The sequence below is a fragment of the Oncorhynchus clarkii genome, chromosome 12, assembly GCF_045791955.1.
Source record: "Oncorhynchus clarkii lewisi isolate Uvic-CL-2024 chromosome 12, UVic_Ocla_1.0, whole genome shotgun sequence".
NCBI classification, from domain to species: Eukaryota; Metazoa; Chordata; class Actinopteri; order Salmoniformes; family Salmonidae; genus Oncorhynchus; species Oncorhynchus clarkii.
Genome location: NC_092158.1, coordinates 67219711 through 67245113, shown reverse-complemented (window position 1 = coordinate 67245113; position 25403 = coordinate 67219711). Strand labels below are relative to the sequence as shown.

At 41.1% G+C, this 25403-nt stretch overlaps 1 protein-coding gene across 2 annotated transcripts; it reads right to left on the bottom strand.

The window, feature by feature from the left end:
- Positions 1 to 1385: 1385 nt before the first annotated feature.
- On the bottom strand, positions 1386 to 18616 carry LOC139421083 (uncharacterized). Of its 2 annotated transcripts, XM_071171610.1 has the most exons (8): positions 18342 to 18616; positions 15112 to 15141; positions 14419 to 14739; positions 13949 to 14260; positions 13352 to 13648; positions 3574 to 3894; positions 3256 to 3393; positions 1386 to 3070 (listed from the first exon to the last, which is right to left on the bottom strand). In XM_071171610.1, exons 1-8 carry the CDS (start codon positions 18370 to 18372, stop codon positions 2814 to 2816), a joined length of 1707 nt encoding a protein of 568 aa, XP_071027711.1. In that variant the 5' UTR covers positions 18373 to 18616; the 3' UTR covers positions 1386 to 2813. The 2 variants fall into 2 exon arrangements, with proteins under 2 accessions (XP_071027711.1, XP_071027712.1); XM_071171611.1 differs by lacking the exon at positions 13949 to 14260 and having other exon boundaries at positions 13352 to 13588; positions 18342 to 18610.
- Between the last annotated feature and the right edge of the window lie 6787 nt (positions 18617 to 25403).

Genomic DNA, 25403 nt, shown 5'->3' with positions numbered 1-25403 from the left:
TGCTGATTCATAATATGAGTGGAACTTGCAAGATTATATGGATAAGCCAGCTGGAGGAGTCCCTGAGAAGAACCAAGGGATACGGGTTGTCCTGGACGTGACACAGGGACTCCGTGGCCACAACATCACATGCAATAACTTTTTTTTTACTTTGCACAAGATGGGACAGGAGCTCCTCAAGAGGAAGCTGACGATGGTAGGAACAGTATGAAAAAAAGCCAGTTCTCCCATCTCAGCTGATGAATACACAGAAGAGACCTATCAATTCCTCTAAGTTTGTGTTCACGTCAGACACATCGCTAATTTCCTACGTGACAAAGAAAGGCAGAAATGTGGTAAACATGAACACACTGCATATGGATGGGAGAATCTGTGACCAGGAACATCAAAATCCAGAAATCATAATGGATTACAATGCCACAAAAGGAGGGGTTGGCAATTTAGACAAGCTGGTGACTGGCTACAGCTGCAAAAGAAGAACCCTACGCTGGCCACTTGTGATATTCTTCAACATCTTGGCGTACAATGCGTTTGTCATCTGGATGGCATTGAACCCAGATTAGAACAGAGGGAAGCTCCAGAGGAGATGGCTCTTTCTCCAGAGGAGGCAACATATCCCAAGGACCCCAGCTTCTGCAGCCGTCATGAGGAAGATTCAGGTGGAGGATGCTGGTGCCCCATTTGCCCGGCCCACAGAACCAACAACTCCAATACCAGAAGTAAGTGTGAGTGATGATGTTGTGTGTGTGCGTCTGACTCTCCTGCCTTAGCCTGCTGTAGCCATATATGTGAGTGAGTGAGATGTTAGTCAAATTCCTGAACTAAGTGTTTTCATCATTCTATATTGCAGCCGTTAGCAACAAGAAGAAGCGCGGCGATGTGTGTGGACCCAAGAAGGACAGGAAGACACAGTACACATGCATCAAGTGCAAGAAATACATTTGCAACACACACACACAGTAAAACTCTGTCCCTCATGTGGTGTGTAGATCGGCCTTAATTTGTGTTCAATAGGGCAATTTATAATTTCCATAAAATACTACGTAAAATTTGCCTTTCCAATTTGTTCAATTCAAAGCAGTAAACATGGATAGTGATGAAAACCTTGTTTCTTTTATGTTTGTTCAAGATAAACATGATTTATTCCACCAATGTCTTGATTATCTAATAAAACAAATCGCGCTGTTATTGATAAATGTGATCTACCAGGGATAAATGCCAAATTTGAACCATGTATGCTGTCTTTGTTTGTAAATGATATAAGTCAACATCTAAGTATTGAGTATTTTTACCTAAATTGTTATGGCTGTATTGTTTAAAAAAAACAATACCGTTGTGGGGCCATCAGACTCGCAAACGTTCGGTGAATAACAAAAACACCACACAAGGGTTAAAATATCTGTATTCCCAGTGATGTGAAATCCATAGATTTGTGCCTAATTCATTCATTAATTGCAATTGACTGTAACTCAGTAAAATCTTAGAAATTGTTGCATTTTTTGTTCAGTGTAATAAAGCGATTTCATGCATCTACTATCGCATTTGCGGACTAATGCAATATATGCTACTATTGCTAATGTGATGAGTAGATTTCAGTCATAATTTAGGTTAATCACATAACTCAATCACTGTAAGCAAAACAGATAATTCTGAACAGTGCATTTCTGAGCGCGTAATGACATAGTGTAGGATTAAACAGAGACGTTTCTTCTCCTTTCTTTGCACAGGAAAAATGTGGCCTTTTTCTAAACACATTTTATGCAATTCTAATACACTTTATATGACTGGAGGAATAAGCAACATATTTTTCAATACGACAAAATTTAGTAGCCTACTCTGCTGACACTCACAAACAGATGAGTAAAAACAACTATCAACTATGTAACTATCTAATCTAGGCCTAGAAAAAGGAGAGTCACAAATTCTACAATATGACATCCATCTAGCCTGGAGGAGGGAATTAGTCTCCCCAAATGTTTGGGGATCCAATGATAAAGGCAAGTGAATATGGTGCACTCATTGGGGATGTGGTTGATGCTCTCCTCTGGTGCCAATAAGATGCTACTGTTTACTAAGATGAGTTGAGAAGACAAATTAGAGCCTTTTCTTCTCAGCAATAGCCATTTGCTTTCTAAACTATGTTTTTCCCGTGATTGTATTTTGAAATATTGAGATCGGCCTAAGCCTACTAAACTTCTTTCCACGGACTGCTGCAACTCAACAATCAACTATTTTGTAGGCTATTTTCCGCCTGCTGCCCAAATGACTCATTTCAATAAAAACAGCTCATTTTTAAAAGAAACTAATGAATCTCTATGGTCAAATCATATTCTCTGGTGTAGTATTTGTAATGTTATTTATTTCTGTATAAGGCACAAGTAATTATGTAGCTAATTTTGGAAATGTCATTCTATTGACATTAGGCGAAGCTTATCTTCCCCTAGCCTACCGGATGCGCCGCTTATGCCGACATCAATGTATAAGTAGCAGGTGCATAAAACTGGCTGTGAGGCTTACAAGGCCGAGTTCAAATGCCGACATCAAATTCAAAGCAATCGGCGAACTGCCGAAATAGGGTGACCTCAAGCAAGCTGTTGGGTACTGTCTCTGCTCAATGCTGAGAGAAAGGCACACAGGCCCTCCGAGCTAATTGCTGCGTAGTCCTAAAGCCAGCCCATAGATACGCTAAACAGCCGTTGCATTTTAATGGCGGATTTGAATGATTTTAGTCAACTTTTTTTGTAGCCTACTTTTAACTTTTTGGTCTTAAAGCTATACCCAACTGACACACCTGCCTGTGCTACAGCATTGTCCTAAGCAGAGACATTAACATAATCATTTTCATCATCTTCACTGTTAATTTTCTCATGAGACCCCCCACAAACACCATTTCTTTGAGTGTTTCCGTCCTCGTTGTCATAGACGTCCTCTGATTTCCCATAGCTGTGCCCTTTTTCCTTCTCATTTTTCTTTGCACCCTCCAGACCTCTCTGGTAACAGACGTTTTCAACATTAACATAGTCCTCTTCCTCTTCGTTGTCCTCCCCTCTGTTGTGTCTGTTGTCAATACCTGTTGCATAACAGTTCGCTCATGAATATTCGTTACAGGAAACTCAAGGGGGAAAAAGACTTAAAAAGAAAATGATTTCAAAAGTATTTCGGCCAAATTTGAGATGCTGCTTAACTTGTCAGGCTCAAGGCATAAATCAAGTTCATATTCAGCCTTTGAGTTTACAGTATAGTGATATCACTTACATTCTCCCTGGCCAGTCTCTATAGATGGCTTTCTGTTCATCCTCGTCCTCCAGCTGACTAGACACATGACTAGAAGAAGCAGAATTAGCAGTCCTACCCCACCAGTCCCTCCAGAGACAATGATGGGGACCATGAACGCTGAAGAAAATGTAGGTATTTCAAGGTTTAGATCTACAGATCAAGACTTGTAGATGGCAAATTCATAGGATATAAAAACAAACAAAAAAAAGTGACATGAAGGATTACAAATCTTACAATACTATGATTCTTCTCTCACAATTTTAAATATGTTTTTTTTTAAAGCATGTTTTACTTTACCTCTAATGGTGACAGCTAGTTCACTATTATCCGACCTGAATGACCAGGTGGAGACATTGACTACATAGCTGCAGCTGTATTTCCCCTGGTCTTTATACTCTGCAACAGGGAAGTGGAAGGAGGCAGAGTGGTTCACTGCTGGCTTAGTTTCAGTCCTGTTGGACCCAGAGAAGTCCAGATAGAAGAGGCCTCCAGGATACTGTGGCTGAATGGAGCAGGTGATGGAGAAGCTGTGGCCCCTGACCACCTCTGGGCCCTGAGATTCCCAAAACACCCCTCCATTTGGAGGACTGAGAGAGATGTTGGGCTGTAGCAGGACCACTGGGAAGGAAGTAAACAGCAATTTGAAAGTCATGTGATTCCATATTCACACCTTCTGAATGAGAAATATGTGTGTGATGGACAAGGTAATCAGTCTCTCGTCCCTATCAAGGCTCTGAATTGTATATATATATATAAATATATATAGTGAGCTCCAAAAGTTTTGGGACAGTGACAAATGTTTTGGCTTTGTATGTTATGTTTGTGTGCGTGTTTGTTCTATTGTTCAGGCTGTTACTGACTGCCGAAATTTTGTTGCCGGGTTTTGTTATTACGCCCATTTATTTCGTGATACCGCTATTTTTCCCGCACCGTAGTATTGTGTTTATACCTGTGTTGTCTTGTATTAAATACCTTGTCCACGCATCTCAGTTCTCCTGCGCCTGACTCCTTTCACCAGTTACCCACAGCCTTGACAATAAGCAAATAGGTAAACTGTGATATGACTAAAGAGTTAATCAGGGTGATTTTTCCACAAATAAACAGGTATTTTCCCTTCCATGGTAGCAAGATCTTATCTATTTTTGCTAACTTTATATAAAATGTATTGGAGTGAGATCATTTCTTTCTTTCGGGATATGTATACCGAGTATGTTCACATCCCCGTCAGACCCGTTTATTGGGAAACTACATGGTAATGTAAAAGTTGTCTTTTTTAGTGATTCAATACGTAATATCAAAATTTGGTTTTAATCCAGGGAGGTTAGCAAAAGTATCTAGATCCCCTTTGAGGCTGTGGAGGGATTCTAATTGTGGGTTTAAAAGAAAATATGAATCATCAGCGTACAATGACACCTTTGCCACGGCTATCTAATCCATTAATATTATTGTTAGATCCTATTCTAACAGTTAACATTTCAATGGCAATAATAAATACATGTTGATAGTGGACAACCTTGTTTTATTCCTCTTGACAGTTTAAAACTTTCTGAGATGTAGCCATAATTGACTATTTTACACCTAGGGTACATGCATAACTTTAACCCATTTTATAAGCGATTCTCCAAAATGTAAATATTCTAGGCATTTATATATACAATCCAATCGTACTTTATCAAACGCCTTTTCAAAATCAGCTATGAAAACCATGACTGGTTTCCCCGAAATGTCATAGTATTCTATTGTTTCCAGTGCTTGTCTTACATTATCTCCAATGATTCGTCCATGAAAAAAAAAAAATCTGATTAGGATGAATAATATCTGACAATAACTTCTTAATTCTATGCACCAAATACAGTGCCTTGCGAAAGTATTCGGCCCCCTTGAACTTTGCGACCTTTTGCCACATTTCAGGCTTCAAACATAAAGATATAAAACTGTATTTTTTTGTGAAGAATCAACAACAAGTGGGACACAATCATGAAGTGGAACAACATTTATTGGATATTTCAAACTTTTTTAACAATTCAAAAACTTAAAAATTGGGCGTGCAAAATTATTCAGCCCCCTTAAGTTAATACTTTGTAGCGCCACCTTTTGCTGCGATTACAGCTGTAAGTCGCTTGGGGTATGTCTCTATCAGTTTTGCACATCGAGAGACTGACATTTTTTCCCATTCCTCCTTGCAAAACAGCTTGAGCTCAGTGAGGTTGGATGGAGAGCATTTGTGAACAGCAGTTTTCAGGTCTTTCCACAGATTCTCGATTGGATTCAGGTCTGGACTTTGACTTGGCCATTCTAACACCTGGATATGTTTATTTTTGAACCATTCCATTGTAAATTTGGCTTTATGTTTTGGATCATTGTCTTGTTGGAAGACAAATCTCCGTCCCAGTCTGATGTCTTTTGCAGACTCCATCAGGTTTTCTTCCAGAATGGTCCTGTATTTGGCTCCATCCATCTTCCCATCAATTTTAACCATCTTCCCTGTCCCTGCTGAAGAAAAGCAGGCCCAAACCATGATGCTGCCACCCCCATGTTTGACAGTGGGGATGGTGTGTTCAGCTGTGTTGCTTTTATGCCAAACATAACGTTTTGCATTGTTGCCAAAAAGTTAAATTTTGGTTTCATCTGACCAGAGCACCTTCTTCCACATGTTTGGTGTGTCTCCCAGGTGGCTTGTGGCAAACTTTAAACAACACTTTTTATGGATATCTTTAAGAAATGGCTTTCTTCTTGCCACTCTTCCATAAAGGCCAGATTTGTGCAATATACGACTGATTGTTGTCCTATGGACAGAGTCTCCCACCTCAGCTGTAGATCTCTGCAGTTCATCCAGAGTGATCATGGGCCTCTTGGCTGCATCTCTGATCAGTCTTCTCCTTGTATGAGCTGAAAGTTTAGAGGGACGGCCAGGTCTTGGTAGATTTGCAGTGGTCTGATACTCCTTCCATTTCAATATTATCGCTTGCACAGTGCTCCTTGGGATGTTTAAAGCTTGGGAAATCTTTTTGTATCCAAATCCGGCTTTAAACTTCTTCACAACAGTATCTCGGACCTGCCTGGTGTGTTCCTTGTTCTTCATGTTGCTCTCTGTACGGACCTCTGAGACTATCACAGTGCAGGTGCATTTATACGGAGACTTGATTACACACAAGTGGATTGTATTTATCATCATTAGTCATTTAGGTCAACATTGGATCATTCAGAGATCCTCACTGAACTTCTGGAGAGAGTTTGCTGCACTGAAAGTAAAGGGGCTGAATAATTTTGCACGCCCAATTTTTCAGTTTTTGATTTGTTAAAAAGGTTTGAAATATCCAATAAATGTCGTTCCACTGCATGATTGTGTCCCACTTGTTGTTGATTCTTCACAAAAAAAATACAGTTTTATATCTTTATGTTTGAAGCCTGAAATGTGGCAAAAGGTCGCAAAGTTCAAGGCGGCCGAATACTTTCGCAAGGCACTGTATTTAGCTAGATTTTTTGCAGCACAGCACTGTGGTGTAAGAGGCCTCCAATTTTTTAAATGGACTGGATCTATCTATATATATATATATATATATACAGTGGGGAGAACAAGTATTTGATACACTGCCGATTTTGCAGGTTTTCCTACTTACAAAGCATGTAGAGGTCTGTAATTTTTTATCATAATTACACTTCAACTGTGATAGACGGAATCTAAAACAAAAATCCAGAAAATCACATTCTATGATTTATGAAGTCATTCATTTGCATTTTATTGCATGACATAAGTGTTTGATACATCAGAAAAGCAGAACTTAATATTTGGTACAGAAACCTTTGTTTGCAATTACAGAGATCATACGTTTCCTGTAGATCTTGACCAGGTTTGCACACACTGCAGCAGGGATTTTAGCCCACTCCTCCATACAGACCTTCTCCAGATCCTTCAGGTTCCGGGACTGTTGCTGGGCAATACAGACTTTCAGCTCCCTCCAAAGATGTTCTATTGGGTTCAGGTCTGGAGACTGGCTAGGCCACTCCAGGACCTTGAGATTCTTCTTACGGAGCCACTCCTTAGTTGCCCTGGCTGAGTGTTTCGGGTCATTGTCATGCTGGAAGACCCAGCCACGACCCATCTTCAATGCTCTTACTTAGGGAAGGAGGTTGTTGTCAAGATCTCGCGATACATGGCCCCATCCATCTTCCCCTCAACATGGTGCATTCGTCCTTTCCCCTTTGCAGAAAAGCATCCTCAAAGAATGATGTTTCCACCTCCATGCTTCACGGTTGGGATGATGTTCTTGGGGTTGTACTCATCCTTCTTCTTTATTTTTGTCTCATCAGACCACATGACCTTCTCCCGTTCCTCCTCTGGATCACCCAGATGTTCATTGGCAAACTTCAGACGGGCCTGGACATGCCCTGGCTTGAGCAGGGGGACCTTGCGTGCGCTGCAGGATTTTAATCCATGACGGAGTGTGTGTTATTAATGGTTTTCTTTGAGACTGTGGTCCCAGCTCTCTTCAGGTCATTGACTAGGTCCTGCCGTGTAGTTCTGGGCTGATCCCTCACCTTACTCATGATCATTGACGCCCCACGAGGTGAGATCTTGCAAGGAGCCCCAGACCGAGGGTGATTGACCGTCCTCTTGAACTTCTTCCATTTTCTAATAATTGCGCCAACAGTTGTTGCCTTCTCACCAAGCTGCTTGCCTATTGTCCTGTAGCCCATCCCAGCCTTGTGCAGGTCTACAATTGTATTCCTGATGTCCTTACACAGCTCTCTGGTCTTGGCCATTGTGGAGAGGTTGGAGTCTGTTTGACTGAGTGTGTGGGCAGGTGTCTTTTATACAGGTAACGAGTTCAAACAGGTGCAGTTAATACAGGTAATGAGTGGAGAACAGGAGGGATTCTTAAAGAAAACTAACAGGTCTGTGAGAACCGGAATTCTTACTGGTTGGTAGCTGATCAAATACTTATGTCATGCAATAAAATGCAAATGAATTACTTAAAAATCATACAATGTGATTTTCTGGATTTTTGTTTTAGATTCTGTCTCTCACAGTTGAAGTGTACCTATGATATAAATTACAGACGTCTACATGCTTTGTAAGTAGGACAACCTGCAAAATCGGCAGTGTATCAAATGCTTGTTCTCCCCACTGTATATCTATCTATATATATATATATATATATATATATATATATATATATATATACACACACACACAAACACCCCTTGGATCCTGTTTCAGTAATAATGAAACCAGACCTTCTTGTTGTGTGCTCAATAATCTAACGTTTATATAGGAGTGGTTATAACATGCTAATAATGGTCCTCTGAGTATATCAAAAAGTTTGGAGTTTTCCTAGCCTTAAAGGCTTTAATTGCATCAAGACGTTCCTCTGTAATTTGGCTTTCACATGAGTATTTCTGTACAGATGTTAATTTTACATTATTAATAGGAAGAAAATCCATACAATTAGCTTCGGTTAGCGGAAACTGAAACGAAAACATATTCTTAAAGTACTTTACTTCCTCTTTCAAAATATCATTCGGTGAATCATGTGTGACGCCTTCATTTGTAATACGTTTCAATAAAAACGTTGGTAGCATTTCTATGTTGAAGATTGAAGAAGAATTTGGTTAATTTTCCCCCATATTCTATCCAGTTCGCTTTATTTTTATAATATATTACACTGGATCTTTCTTGAATAATTTCCTCCATTTCTTTTTCCTCAAACTTATTCTGTGCCTCTATGGTACAGTTTTTATTGCTGTCTAACTGTACTGTTAGATCTAAATTAATTTTGTTTTATAGATGAGTACTGAATTGCATGGCCCCTAAAGGCACATTTAAAAGTGTCCCATACAATAAGGGGATCTGCTGTACCTATGTTATGTTGGAAAAAGTAAGTTATAAATTCTACTGTCCTAGTTATAAACAAGTTATCATGCAGTAGGCTTTGGTTCAATTTCCAAAATCCTCGCCCACGTGAAAATTCTGTAAGAGTGATAAATATACCAACTATGTGATGATCCGGCCGCATTCTGTCCCCTATCAACACTTTTTTAAACGTTTGGTGCCAGAGAGAATGACATAAGAAAGTAATCAAGACGACTAGCTTAATTAAGCCTCCACCATGTGTATCTCACTAGGTCAGGGTATTTAAGCTTCCATATATCCACTACTTCCAAAATGACAATCACGATTTCCTTAAGTGTGTCACGGCCGTTGAAAGAACTGGACCAAGGTGCAGCGTGGTGAGCGTACATATTCTTTTATTTAGAAAAGACGCCGAACAAAACAATAAACACTACAAATCAAACCATGAAGCTAGAGGATATGTGCCATAAACAAAGTCAACTTCCCACAAAGACAGGTGGAAAAAGGGCTACCTAAGTATGGTTCTCAATCAGACAGACAGCTGTCCCTGATTGAGAACCCTACCCGGCCAAAACATAGAAATACAAATAATAGAACATAGAATACCCACCTCAATTCACACCCTGACCAAACCAAATAGAGACATAAAAAGGATCTCTAAGTTCAGGGCGTGACAGTACCCACCCCCTAAAGGTGCGGACTCCAGCCTTAAAACCTGAACCTATAGGGGAGGTTCTGGGTGGGCATCTTTCCCCTGTGGCTGCTCAGGTGCGGGAAGCAGACCCCGCTGCCTCGTTGCGGACCCTGGACTGGGGACCCTTGTAGCGGGCCGCGGACTGGGTTCCCTCGTTGCGGGCCCTGGACTGGGCACCCTCGTTGCGGGCCCTGGACTGGGCACCCTCGTTGCGGGCCACGGACTGGGCACCCTCGTTGCGGGCCACGGACTGGGCACTCTTGTTGCGGGCCCCGGACTGGGCACCCTCGCTGCGGGCCCCGGACTGGAGGCCGTCTCTGGAGGCTCCGGACTGGAGGCCGTCGTTGAAGGTTTTGTGCCATAACTACTTACTGGAGGCTTCGTGCCATGGATCATCACTGGAGGCTTCTTGCCATGGATCATCACTGGAGGCTTCGTGCCATGTATCATCACTGGAGGCTTCTTGCCATGGATCATCACTGGAGGCTTCGTGCCATGGATCATCACTGGAGGCTTCTTGCCATGGATCATCACTGGAGGCTTTGTGCCATGGATCATCACTGGAGGCTTCTTGCCATGGATCCTCACTGGAGGTTTCGTGCCATGGATCATCACTGGAGGCTTCATGCCATGGATCATCACTGTAGGCTTCTTTCCATGGATCACTGGAGTGGAGAGACACACGGGAGGCCTGGCTCTGGGAGCAGGCACAGGACTCACCAGGCTGGGGAGACATACAGGAGGCTTAGTTCTTTGCAGAGGCACCGGATAGACTGTTCCGTGGAGGCGACTGGCGGTCTCAAGCGCAGAGCTGGCACAACCCGTTCTGGCTGGATGCCCACTTCCACCTGGAAAATGCGGGACGCTGGCACAGTGCACACCGGCCTGTGAATGCTCACTCGAGGCACCGTGCTATGGGGTGACGTGCACATCACCCCATAGCACGGTGCCTGACCAGTCACATGCTCGCCACGGTAAGCACGGGGAGTTGGCTCAGGTCTGAATCCTGACTCTGCCACACTCCCCGTGTGCCTCCACCCAAACATTTTTTTGGGCGTGGCCTCCCGGTCTTCAGTGCCAGCTGTGACCCTGTGTAAACCTGGGCCTTCTTTCTCGCTGCCTCCACCTTCCTTTCTGCTTCCAGCTGCTCCCACGACAGGCGATCCTTTCCCGCCAGGATCTCCTCCCATGTCCAGGATCCCTTGCCATTTAGGATGTCCTCCCATGTCCAGTCCTCCTGAACACGCTGCTCCTCCTTACCACGCTGCTTGGTCCGTTTGTGGTGGGAAGTTCTGTCACGGCCGTTGAAAGAACTGGACCAAGGTGCAGCATGGTGAGCGTACATATTATTTTATTTAGAAAAGACGCCGAACAAAACAAACACTACAAAACAAACCGTGGCGCTAGAGGCTATGTGCCATAAACAAAGTCAACTTCCCACAAAGACAGGTGGGAAAGGGCTACCTAAGTATGGTTCTCAATCAGAGACAATGATAGAAAGCTGTCCCTGATTGAGAACCCTACCCGGCCAAAACATAGAAATACAAATAATAGAACATAGAATACCCACCCCAAATCACACCCTGACCAAACCAAATAGAGACATAAAAATAATATCTAAGGTCAGGGCATGACAAAGTGCCTGAGGGTGATAGTTTGTAGGGTGATTTCCTTTACGGTCCATAGAGGTATTTTAAAACCCTATTAAAATCCCCCACCATGATAATAGAGTCTACTGTTGCTTGTAGAGTTGATACATTCTTATATATATTTTCAATGAAGCTTGGATCATCATTGTTTGGACCATATAGGTTAATAAGCCAAATCTGTTTACTGTCCAATAACATTTAAAATAATCCATCTACCTTGATGATCTGTTTGGACAATTTGCAAATTTGGATCAAAATTACTGTTATTTAATATCATCGGCCCTTTTGAATATCTTTGCCCATGGGAGAAATATATTTCGCCCCCCAGTCCTTTTTCCACAAAACTTCAAATTGTTGAATGAGTTTCCTGTAAACAATAGGTATTATATTCCTTCTCTTTTTGCCAGGTAAATACCGATCGTCTTTTCTTATTATCTGCTAAGCCATTATAACTGGCTATACTTATTTCACCACTTACCATAATGAGTCACAAGTTTCAATTCTATTTATCAAAATATATGTTTGTAAACGTACCATTAAAAAGTAACATGATGAATGAGTGTCTGTGTACCACGATATTTGCATTGCTAATAAATAAACCTCCAATTCCACCCTCCATCCCAATGCCCGGCAGACCAACCCCCGGATCCCACAGCCCCGGAGAGACTGGGACCTATCCTTCAAAAAGAGCACAGTGCCACCTGCAGAAGAGAGGCAGATCAACCGCCAAATGCATTTCCATCGCCCTCACCTCGATTTGTATTATATATAGCCATCAAAAAAATCTAAATATATTTTAAAATCCTGTTTCTTATTTTCCATAATTAGCTATTAATAGTTGTAGTAATGTAGGTAATTTATGCAAAGGATTTTTACCTCTCACCAGTCTCACCATTACCAAAATTACAGTATGGCAAGCGGTTATTATATTAGCTAACAATTATTGTGAATCATCCTGTATTGTCTCTAACATCTTTTACTCCCTCGCAAGAGTTGTGGGATACACACTCACACACTCAACCCCTTTCCCCCACAACAATCATAGACTCAGATTCTCAGCAGTTGCACCATCCCAGAGCCCAAATCAAGAAAGGTCTTGATTTGCAAATGCATATACAGTTGCAGCTGTATGAAACAAATGGGCAGAAATGGGGAGATTTAATTAACCATTGTCACGTCCTAGATGATGGAGGTCAGATATACCCCCTTCCCCTGAAACACACACAACATGGTCCCCTGTAGTGACCATTTCCCAAGCATCTCCATGCAGTCAGACCTTTGATTTTGTGCCACCAGGGCCACAATAATACGCCCAATAGAAATGAATGGTAAGTGCATTGTGTCATTTTGGATATACCTTTATTTTAAATAAGAATAGAATATGTTTCTAAACACTTCTACATTAATGTTCTACCATGTTTACGGATAGTCCTGAATAAATTGGGAATAATGATGAGTGAGAAAGTTAGACACAAATATCATACCCCACATAATAATCTGAAACACAACCAAAACAAACAGCAAATGCGTGATCACAAGCGTGATGTAATCATTGCATGCTAGGAATATGGGACCAAATACTCAACTTTTGATTACTTTAATACACATACTGTATAAGTGAATTTGTCCCAATACTTTTGGTCCCGTAAAATGCGTGGACTAGATCCCAAAAGTACTGTAATTTCTAAATGGTTCCCTGATATGAATAAACATACCCTCAAATGAAAGCTGACAGTCTGCACATTCACCTCAGTCATTGTATCATTTCAAATCCAAAGTGCTGGAATACAGAGCCAAAACAAAATATTTGTCACTGTCCCAATACTTTTGGAGCTCACTGTAGATTAAGCAACACTTGTTTCCCAACTACCACCTCACCTTTAGTAATGTTGCTGTAAGGGGAGCTGATGGCTTGGCTGTTGGAGAGGGTTCTGTAGAGACAGCGGTAACTGCCCTGGTGTGAAGCATCCATCTTAAACTTTGTTAAAGTAGCCCTGGGCTGTGAGGATCCAACGGTCACAGTCATGATGGAGTCTCCATTCAGATAGAAGATGAACTCCACAGCATTACAGAGGATACGGGATGGAAGAGTGCAGGTGAGTTGGACCTCCTCTCCTTGCAAGAAGGAAGAATATGATTGGTTTGTGGAGAGTGAAGGCGTCTGCAAGACAACACCTGTTGGTCAAAGACATGTAGTTTAGTTAGGCAACAGTAATCACAACCTATCTACTGGGTCTTCATACTGTATTAGACACCTGCTCTGATCTAGGCTGCCCCCATCTGGTCACATAGCACCAAGTCTGGCATGGGTTAAGATTCTTTATGCAACAGTCAAGTCTCCACTAGGTGGCAGAACAGTCTATAATACTGCAGTAATATGCTTTTTAGGATTTTCTCTCTGATGAGACATTTTTGTACAATTCAAACCATTCAAACCAAAACTCAAGTCTAGACAAGGAAAAGAGACTCCCTTACCTGAACAAATAACACCTGCGTCGTTACCATGACGACAGTTATGTGTTCCTCCTGTGTGTGGGCACTGTGTGATGGAGCACTCACTGCCAGAGCAGCCAACATCATCCTGCCAGATGGGCCCACTGCCCTGACCAAAGTAAGCCCTCTCTGTGGAACTAACAGCTCTCCCACAGCCAAGCTGTCTGCATGCCACAGCAGAGTCATTCAAATCCCATATGTCATTACACACGGTTCGCCAGTGACCAATTTGATAGACCTCCACCCTCCCAGAGCAGAGGTCACTCCCATTGACCAGTCTGATATTATGTTTAACTAGGAATTAAAGAAAAATGTAAAACATTTGACAATGTGGGAGAAAATAAATGCATTTCAGTATCATATTCAACTAAATCAATGCGAAGTTGACACACGTATAATCAATTGTATTTTGACTTTCATTAACCACAATAGCAACACAGAGGGGCTTTTACCTGAGCAGACAACTTTGGCATCTTGAGACTGTAAACAGTCATGGTGTTTCAATCCTCCATGTGAGCATTCTGTGAGGGAGCTCTCACTGCCTTTACACCCAACATCATCCAGCCAAGTCGGCCTGCCACCACTACCCTGACCTAAGTGGACGCTACCTTGGGCACTCACAGCCCTCCCACAGCCCAGCTGGCCACACACCACATTGGCATCGTCGACGTCCCACTTCTGACCACACACTCTTCCCCACTGGCCCTCGTAAAGAATCTCCACTGTCCCAGAGCAGCGACTAGTGCCATTGACCAGCCTGATCTCTTCACCAACTCACAAAGAGGAAAAAAGATCATAGGAAAAATTATGAATGATTAATAAGCAAATATGCAATTTAACACTGCCAGTTGTCAAAAGTGTTATATTAAAAGTTGTTTCAAACGTGTTAATTAACCTTTTTGGACTGTTAACAGCACCTCTGAGACTTGTGTTCACATATATATTATTTATTTAACTAGGCAAGTCAGGTAAGAACAAATCCTTACTTACAATGACAGACTAGGACCAGTGGGTTAACCGCCTTGTTCAGGAGCAGAATAACATATTTTTACCTTGTCAGCTCAGGGATTCGATCTAGCAACCTTTTGGTTACTGGCCCAACGCTTTAACCACTAAGCTACCTGCCGCCCCACAGGAATACTTACCAGCCAATGAAGATTTTACCATTTGATGAGCTGTTGGGGAGAAACACAGACAACCAAAACATTTCAATTAAACACACATTTACTGAAGTTGCCATTTGTAAATGGATAACAGCTTATAATAATGTCAATTAAAAAATCCTACATTTTTTATATGTAAGTTTTCTCACCATTTATGAATTGTTATTGCTACATTTGTAAATGTTAGTAAGCTGTATATAGACATTTATTTACATATTTATAAACAATATTAAACATAAACCAGGCAAGCTAACATTATTTGCATCTGCTGTTGTGGTATTTACACCATCTGTAAAGCCAGATAGTGGGTCTATATCGAGTTCAAGGATTTCCTTTATGAAACTGCCCTGAAACTGCCCTGAAACTGCCCTGTGTCTCATGTACATTAGTGAACTTGTTGTGGTTGACATTTGCCCGACTCTCACAGACTTCTGTTTAGTATACAGATAAAAGAATGTATCAGTTTCACACAAAATGGCCTAATTCCTTTGTTTAAAAATCAGCTAGTCCTGCTTTCTGCTAAATGCTATTAATGACTCTCAATACTTTATTTTGTGAAATTGTTTCTCCACTTGATGTTGACTTATGTTATTTCCTGATATAAAATGTCAGCAGTGTTGAGGAAGCTACTCTGAAAATATAGTTTAGCTTGCTACCAGCTACTTCACACTGGAGTAAAAAATTCAGCTTACACTATAGCTACCTGTGAGGATTGACGCTGGAGACACGAAGCAGGTACAGGGAGAACATTTAATAAATAACGGACAAGAAACAGGACAGGAACAGCGTCTGGACAGGGGACAAAATAACGACATCAATGCCAACACAGAGAATAAACAGAGGAAGCAGACAGATAAAGGGGAGCCAATGAAATAATGATGGAGTTCAGGTGGGTCCAATAAGGCTTAGGTGCGCGTAATGAAGGGGACAGGTGTGCGTAATGATAGGCAGTCTGGCGCCCTCGAGCCCAGGAGAGGGAGAGCGGGAGCAGGCATGACAGCTACCATTGGGAGAATCAATTTTACAGACTCGGTCAGGGACAGGTTGAAAAAGTCAGTGAAGACAATTGCCAGTTGGTCAGCGCATACTCGGAGTACACGTCCTGGTAATCCATCTGGCCCTTGGGCCTTATGAATGTTGACCTGTTTAAAGGGTTTAGTCACATCGGCAACGGAGAGAGCAATCACACAGTTGTTTGGAACAGCTGACGCTCTCATGCATGCTTCAGTGTTGCTTGCCTCGAAGCGAGCATAGAAGTAATTTAGCTCATCTGGTAGGCTCGTGTCACTGGGCAGTTCTCGCCTGTGCTTCCCTTTGTAGTCTGCAATAGTTTGCAAGCCCTGCCACATCCGACGAGCATCTGAGACGGTCTAGTATGATTCAATCTTAGTGCTGCATTGACGCTTTGCCTGTTTGATGGTTTGTCGGAGGGCATAGCGGGATTTCTTATCAGCTTCCGAGTTAGAGTCCCACTCCTTGAAAGCGGCAGCTCTACCCTTTAGCTCAGTTTGGATATTGCCTGGAATCCATGGCGTCTGGTTGGGGTATGTACGTACAGTCACTGTGGGGACGATGTCATCAATGCCCTTATTGATGAAGCCAGTGACTGATGTGGTGTACTCCTCAATACCATCGGAAGAATCCCGGATCATATTCCAGTCTGTGCTAGCAAACCCGTCCTGTAACTTAGCATCTGCATCATTTAACCACTTCTTTATTGACAGAGTTCAATCTTGGTTTTATCAAACCAGAGAATCTTGCTTCTCATAGTCTTGTAGTCCCTTAGGTGCCTTCTGGCAAACTCCAAGCGGGATGTCATGTGCCTTTTACCTCCCTGCGTTTGGCTCTAGAAAGTGTTTTAGTGGTTCTAAACTTTTTCAGTTTAAGAATTATGGAGTCCCTGTGTTCTTGGGGACCTTCAATTCTGCAGAAATGTTTTGGTACGCTTCCCCAGATCTGTGCCTCGACACAATCCTGACTAGGAGCTGTACGGACAATTCCTTCTACCTCATGTTTTGGTGTTTGCTCTGACATGCACTGTCAACTGTGGGACCTTATATAGACAGGGGTGTGCCTTTCCAAATCATGTCCAATCAATTGACTTTCCCACAAGTGGACTCAAATCAAGTTCTAGATACATCTCAAGGATGATCAATGGAAACAGGATGCACCTGAGCTCAATTTAGAGTCTTATAGCAAATGTTCTGAATACTTATGTAAATAAGGTATCTGTTTTTTACTTTTTTATAAATTTGCAGAAATTCTAAAAACCTGTTTTCACTTTTTCAATATAGTGTATTCTGTGTAGATTGATGAGGAAAATGTTTTATTTAATACATTTTAGAATAAGCCTGTAACGTAACAAAAGGTGGAAAAGGGGAAGGGGTCTGAAAACTTTCCCATTCATTCAATTAACTGGAAAATGTAAAAAAATTGAATTCTAATTGAATTCCAATTCAAAACAGTCCAAACACTTAAATTCCAATTCTAAAACTTGAAGATTGAATTCATTTCAAAATTTCAACAATGTAAATTCTCCACTTCATGAGTGAATTCAAGAATTGAAATTGACCCCAACCCTATGCCTGTTTAACTTTGGTTTGCCGTGTCAAATAAAAAAATATTGTGTGACTTGAAAGACGATTCTAGACCATTAATAAATATGTCAACTATGATATCACTAGGGAATTAATCAGTGTAATTTATTGCGTTGATGGACCGGAGTTATCCTCTCCGCAGTTTCAAGATCCTATTTTGCTACATTTTCTATCAAAGTTAATAATTGCAAAATTGCTCAACTTTTACAGTATAGGTCCACAAAGCACACATATATTTAACTTTGAAGTCACAGTTGAGTGAGCAAAGAAAGCAGACATGAGAACTGGAAATTAGTCCATTGTTATAGGTCAGTTTGATTTTGTGACTGTCTACCAAGTCACTCGTGAGCAATATCATCAATTCAAAATCCACAAATTTAGTTAAAATTAAACGTAAAATTCCATTGCAGACATTAGTATATCCAGTACATAAATCATAGCCTATTGAAACAAGGCTAAGCTAGAAAGAAACAATATAATACTGCACTTGGATATAGCAGAAGTCACAGAGACAACAGATACCAATCTATATATAGAGTATATTCTTATTCATGTGAGGCACTTGAAAGACTTTCCTTTATGACAACTTAGTTATTGTAATACACAAAGACTCACCTAATGCCATAAAGAGTAGAATTGTCACCATCTTGATCCTTGAAATGTCCTCCAAAATCAGGTATGATTCTCACCAATACTTGGCAGTAAATTGCAATTTTTACCCCAGATGTAACTATTTCCAAGTTACAATGGACTCAACAAACAACACAACCAAAATTCTGCTAAACCGAAATTGAGAGTTAAATTACCATGGTCTGGCAATGCTACATCCATGTAAAAAAGATCAATGCGTGATCTTCTACACACTTTCAGAGTCACACAGCCACAAAACAGGAAATCCTGGCCCACTACTGTATTTAGTCTCTGGTCTGGCCACCAATTCCACTAAACTGAGCTCAACACTGAGCTCAAAGCCACAAACATCATTTGTTTCATTTTTTTTTACAAATAATATGAAACCCATAAAACACGAAAATTAACTGAGGGGTCAAAAAGAAATGCACAGAAAGTCAAAAATAAGTCAAAAACAACTTATTGTAGTATAACCCTTAAATGTTCTCTGAATCTTGTGTTTGTTTTTGTAACGTGATCTAGCATAGTCCCAGGTCCACTGAAATGCTGCTCTTAAAGTGTACAGGTATCCTAGTGGTTAGGGCATTGGGCCAGTAACCTAAAGGTTGCTAGATTGAATCCCTGAGCTGAAAAGGTAAAAATCTGTCATTCTGGCCCTGAATAAGGCAGTTAACCCACTATTCTTAGGCTGTCATTGTAAGTAAGAATTTGTTCTTAAGTGACTTGAATATTTAAATAAAGGTAAAAACTCCCCCGGAGTTAAGAAACAACATTTAAAAACACACAATGTGTGTTAATGCTAATGCCGGAAAGTATGTCGAAGATCACACAATGATCTTGAAAAATCAAAACAGTTGTTTATGTATTTTATCCCCAAATGCTGGTTGTGCATCCGATTGCAGTACAAGATCAAGGTGTGATCTTCTACACACTTTCTGGTATTAGCATTAACACAACAGAGAAAAGCAGTACACTGTAATGGAACAGGAAATCCCAGCCCACTAACCACTTATGTGGTTAGTCTCTGGTCTGGTCACTGATTCCACAAAACTGCGGCGGCACACCACACTGAGCTCAACACCACAAACCCCATTTCATTTATTTTTTAAACCAAGAATATCAGACCCATAAAAAACAATGATGGAGCTATACATACAATTATATATATGTATGTTTTTTTATATACATACAGTGCCTTGCGAAAGTATTCGGCCCCCTTGAACTTTGCGACCTTTTGCCACATTTCAGGCTTCAAACATAAAGATATAAAACTGTATTTTTTTGTGAAGAATCAACAACAAGTGGGACACAATCATGAAGTGGAACGACATTTATTGGATATTTCAAACTTTTTTAACAAATCAAAAACGGAAAGATTGGGCGTGCAAAATTATTCAGCCCCCTTAAGTTAATACTTTGTAGCGCCACCTTTTGCTGCGATTACAGCTGTAAGTCGCTTGGGGTATGTCTCTATCAGTTTTGCACATCGAGAGAATTTTTTTCCCATTCCTCCTTGCAAAACAGCTCGAGCTCAGTGAGGTTGGATGGAGAGCATTTATGAACAGCCGTTTTTAGTTCTTTCCACAGATTCTCGATTGGATTCAGATCTGGACTTTGACTTGGCCATTCTAACACCTGGATATGTTTATTTTTGAACCATTCCATTGTAGATTTTGCTTTATGTTTTGGATCATTGTCTTGTTGGAAAACAAATCTCCATCCCAGTCTCAGGTCTTTTGCAGACTCCATCAGGTTTTCTTCCAGAATGGTTCTGTATTTGGCTCCATCCATCTTCCCATCAATTTTAACCATCTTCCCTGTCCCTGCTGAAGAAAAGCAGGCCCAAACCATGATGCTGCCACCACCATGTTTGACAGTGGGGATGGTGTGTTCAGGGTGATGAGCTGTGTTGCTTTTACGCCAAACATAACGTTTTGCATTGTTGCCAAAAAGTTCAATTTTGGTTTCATCTGACCAGAGCACCTTCTTCCACATGTTTGGTGTGTCTCCCAGGTGGCTTGTGGCAAACTTTAAACGACACTTTTTATGGATATCTTTAAGAAATGGCTTTCTTCTTGCCACTCTTCCATAAAGGCCAGATTTGTGCAATATGCGACTGATTGTTGTCCTATGGACAGAGTCTCCCACCTCAGCTGTAGATCTCTGCAGTTCATCCAGAGTGATCATGGGCCTCTTGGCTGCATCTCTGATCAATCTTCTCCTTGTATGAGCTGAAAGTTTAGAGGGACGGCCAGGTCTTGGTAGATTTGCAGTGGTCTGATACTCCTTCCATTTCAATATTATCGCTTGCACAGTGCTCCTTGGGATGTTTAAAGCTTGGGAAATCTTTTTGTATCCAAATCCGGCTTTAAACTTCTTCACAACAGTATCTCGGACCTGCCTGGTGTGTTCCTTGTTCTTCATGATGCTCTCTGCGCTTTTAACGGACCTCTGAGACTATCACAGTGCAGGTGCATTTATACGGAGACTTGATTACACACAGGTGGATTGTATTTATCATCATTAGTCATTTAGGTCAACATTGGATCATTCAGAGATCCTCACTTAACTGCTGGAGAGAGTTTGCTGCACTGAAAGTAAAGGGGCTGAATAATTTTGCACGCCCAATTTTTCAGTTTTCGATTTGTTAAAAAAGTTTGAAATATCCAATAATTGTCATTACACTTCATGATTGTGTCCCACTTGTTGTTGATTCTTCACAAAAAATACAGTTTTATATCTTTATGTTTGAAGCCTGAAATGTGGCAAAAGGTTGCAAAGTTCAAGGGGGCCGAATACTTTCGCAAGGCACTGTATATAAAACATACAGTACCAGTAAAAAGTTTGGACACACCTACTCATTCAAGGGATTTTCTTTATTTGTACTATTTTCTACATAGTAGAATAATAGTGAAGACATCAAAACTATAAAATAACACATATGGAACACATATGGAAATCAAAATGTATTTTAGATTTTAGATTCTTCAAAGTAGCCACCCTTTGCCTTGATGACAGCTTTGCACACTCTTGGCATTCTCTCAAAAAGCTTCACCTGGAATGCTTTTCCAACAGTCTTGAAGGAGTTCCCACATATGGTGAGCACTTGCTGGCTGCTTTTCCTTCCCTCTGAGGTCCAACTCGTTCCAAATCATCTCAAACCATCTCCATCACTCTCCTTCTTGGTCAAATAGCCCTTACATAGCCTAGAGGTATGTTGGGTCATTGTCCAGTTGAAAACAAATTATAGTCCCACTAAGCGCAAACCAGATGGGATGGCGTATCGCTGCAGAATACTGTGGTAGCCATGTGTTAAGGGAATTTTTATCAATAATGACTAATTATGTATACATTTCAATCAGGACTGACTAATCAGAATACTATTATATTACTGTATATTTATGAATTTTCCTTATAATCCTAGTACTGAATCTAATGTGTGTAAATATAATCAAGAATTAGAACAATGACTGTCTGTTCCTTGGTAGAAATTAATGAACTTATAGCCAGACTGTCTAGAAGGCTTATCTACACAGGCAGACCTTGGCTCTGATCGTAAATTATCTTAGTAGGGAGAGACGATGTGGGAAAGCTTGAGAACCATACAGCCATTGTACTGGAGCGGAGATGAGACGGGCTAGTACAAAAACCAATGACGTCATTTTCAGTTTATAACCTGTGGTAAAATGTATCATGGGCAGTACTCTCGAGAATAAACGCTGCTGGCTGATTTTAAAGACTGGTCTCTGTCCATTTTATACAAATAAGAGTCTTACAAATTCGTATGAATTGACAGAGTGTTTAATTTTAATTGGGTATTAAAACATAGAGGAATTTAATTCCTGTAACACCATGCTGGTTAAGTGTGTCTTGAATTGTGTGCCTTGAAATGAATCACGACAGTGTCATCAGCAAAGCACTCACACCTCCTCCTCCATGCTTCACGGTGGGAACCACACATACAGAGATAATCCACCCACCTACTCTGCGTCTCACAAAGACACGGCAGTTGGAGCCAAAAAATCTCACATTTGGACCAAACGACAGATTTCCACCAGTCTAATGTCAATTGCTCATGTTTCTTGGCCCAAGAAAGTATCTTCTTATTGATAATGTCCTTCAGTAGTGGTTTCTTTGCAGCAATTCGACCATGAAGACCTGATTCACACCATCTCCTCTAAACAGTTGATTTAGAGGTGTGTCTGTTACATGAACTCTGTGAAGGATTTATTTAGGATATGATCTGAGGTGTAGTTAACTCAAACAAACTTATCCTCTGCAGCAGAGGTAACTCTTGGTCTTCCTTTCTTGTGGCAGTCCTCGTGAGAGCCAGTTTCATCATGGTGCTTTATGTTTTTTGCGACCGCACTTGAAGAAACTTCAAACGTTATTGAAATGTTTCGCATTGACTGATGTCTTAAAATAATGATGGACTGTCGTTTCTCTTTGCTCTTTCCAAGAAACAAAGAGATCTTCTGTTGAATCTGACAATTAATCTTAATGGTTGTACAGTCGTCTCAAATAAAACTGTGAAGGACCTCGGCGCTACTCTGGACCCTGATCTCTCTTTTGACGAACATATCAAGACTGTTTCAAGGACAGCTTTTTTCCATCTACGTAACATTGCAAAAATCAGAAACTGTCCGTCCAAAAATGATGCAGAAAAATGAATACATGCTTTTGTTACATCTAGGTTAGACTACTGCAATGCTCTACTTTCCGACTACCCGGATAAAGCACTAAATAAACTTCAGTTAGTGTTAAATACGGCTGCTAGAATCCTGACTAGAACAAAAAAAATGTATCATATTATTCCAGTGCTAGCCTCCCTACACTGGCTTCCTGTCAAGGCAAGGGCTGGTTACAAGGTTTTACTGCTAACCTACAAAGCATTACATTGGCTTGCTCCTACCTATCTCTCTGATTTGGTCCTGCCGTACATACCTACACGTACGCTATGGTCACAAGACGCAGGCCTCCTAATTGTCCATATAATTTCTAAGCAAACAGCTGGAGGCAGGGCTTTCTCCTATAGAGCTCAATTTTTATGGAATGGTCTGCCTACCCATGTGAGAGACGCAAACTCAGTCTCAACCTTTAAGTCTTTACTGAAGACTCATCTCTTCAGTGGGTCATATGATTGAGTGTAGTCTGGTCCAGGAGTGTGAAGGTGAACGGAAAGGCTCTGGAGCAACAAACCGCCCTTGCTGTCTCTACCTGGCCGGTTCCCCTCTTTCCACTGGGATTCTCTGCCTCTAACCCTATTACAGGGGCTGAGTCACTGGCTTACTGGTGCTCTTTCATGCCGTCCCTAGGAGGGGTGCGTCACTTGAGTGGGTTGAGTCACTGATGTGATCTTCCTGTCTGGGTTGACGACCCCCTTGGGTTGTGCCGTGGCGGAGATCTTTGTGGGCTATACTCGGCCTTGTCTCAGGATGGTAGGTTGGTGGTTGAAGATATCCCTCTAGTGGTGTTGGGCTGTGCTTTGGCAAAGTGGGTGGGGTTATATCCTTCCTGTTTGGCCCTGTCCGGGGGTATCATCGGATGGGGTCACAGTGTCTCCTGACCCCTCCTGTCTCAGCCTCCAGTATTTATGCTGCAGTAGTTTATGTGTTGGGGGGCTAGAGTCAGTTTGTTATATCTGGAGTACTTCTCCTGTCTTATCCGGTGTCCTGTGTGAATATAAGTATTCTCTCTCTAATTCTCTCTTTCTCACTTTCTTTCTCTCTCTCGGAGGACCTGAGCCCTAGGACCATGCCTCAGGAATACCTGGCATGATGACTCCTTGCTGTCCCCAGTCCACCTGCCGTGCTGCTGCTCCAGTTTCAACTGTTCTGCTTGTGGCTATAGAATCCTGATCTGTTCAACGGACGTGCTACCTGTCCCAGACCTATTATTTGACCATGCTGGTCATTTATGAACATTTGAACATCTTGGCCATGTTCTGTTATAATCTCCACCCGGCACAGCCAGAAGAGGACTGGCCACCCCTCATAGCCTGGTTCCTCTCTAGGTTTCTACCTAGGTTTTGGCATTTCTAGGGAGTTTTTCCTAGCCAACGTGCTTCAACACCTGCAATGCTTGCTGTTTGGGGTTTTAGGCTGGGTTTCTGTACAGCACTTTGAGATATCAGCTGATGTACGAAGGGCTATATAAATGTTATTCTCTTCGCCCAATGTTCTGGCATAATCAAAACAGTTAAACAATGTAAAAAGTGTTTGATTCAATTTGGCATGAGGGTCTGCTATTCAATTTTATGGAAAGTGGTGTTGGGGGGAAACATACGATATTATAAAATTAACGTACACAAACAACAATTGTGACTCACCACCTGGATTCGGTTTGGAAATTGGGTTTCTTACAAAGTATATATATATTTATATATACAATACAAAATGACAAATAATACACAGCATTTTTTTAAAGGAACAATGGGAATTTAATTCTGCTTTTAAAGTTGATAAACTTGTGAACTCACTTTTGAGAAAAGGGTCTTTGAATGTTTTGATACTTACTCGAGAGCTCTCCTTTGTCTACACCCATACAGCATTGTTCACACCCTCTTATGCCAGCCCCACCCGTCTCATTAAGGATTCACATGGGAAGTCATGTGCTAAACAGTGAGCAGTTTAGTAAAGAATAAGACTAAAAGTGGTAGTAGCCTACAATAAGGACAAATTCCAGGAAAACAGAAAGTGTCCAGATGTAAAGATACCTTAATAGAAAATGACTGAAGTAAAAGTAAAACTCACCCAGTAAAATACTACTTGAGTAAAAGTCAAAAAAGCATTTGGTTTTAAAAATGATTAAGTATCAAATGTAAATGGAATTGCTAAATTATACTTAAGTATCAAAAGTAAAAGTATAAATAATTTCAAATTCATTAAACCAGAAGGCTCAATTAAATTATTTATTGACGGATAGCCAGGGGCACACTCCAACCCTCAGACATAATTTACAAACAAAGCATTTGTGTTTAGTGAGTCGGTGTGATATGTCACAAATCATGTTACGACCACACATATCAATATTCATTTAAAAAAATCT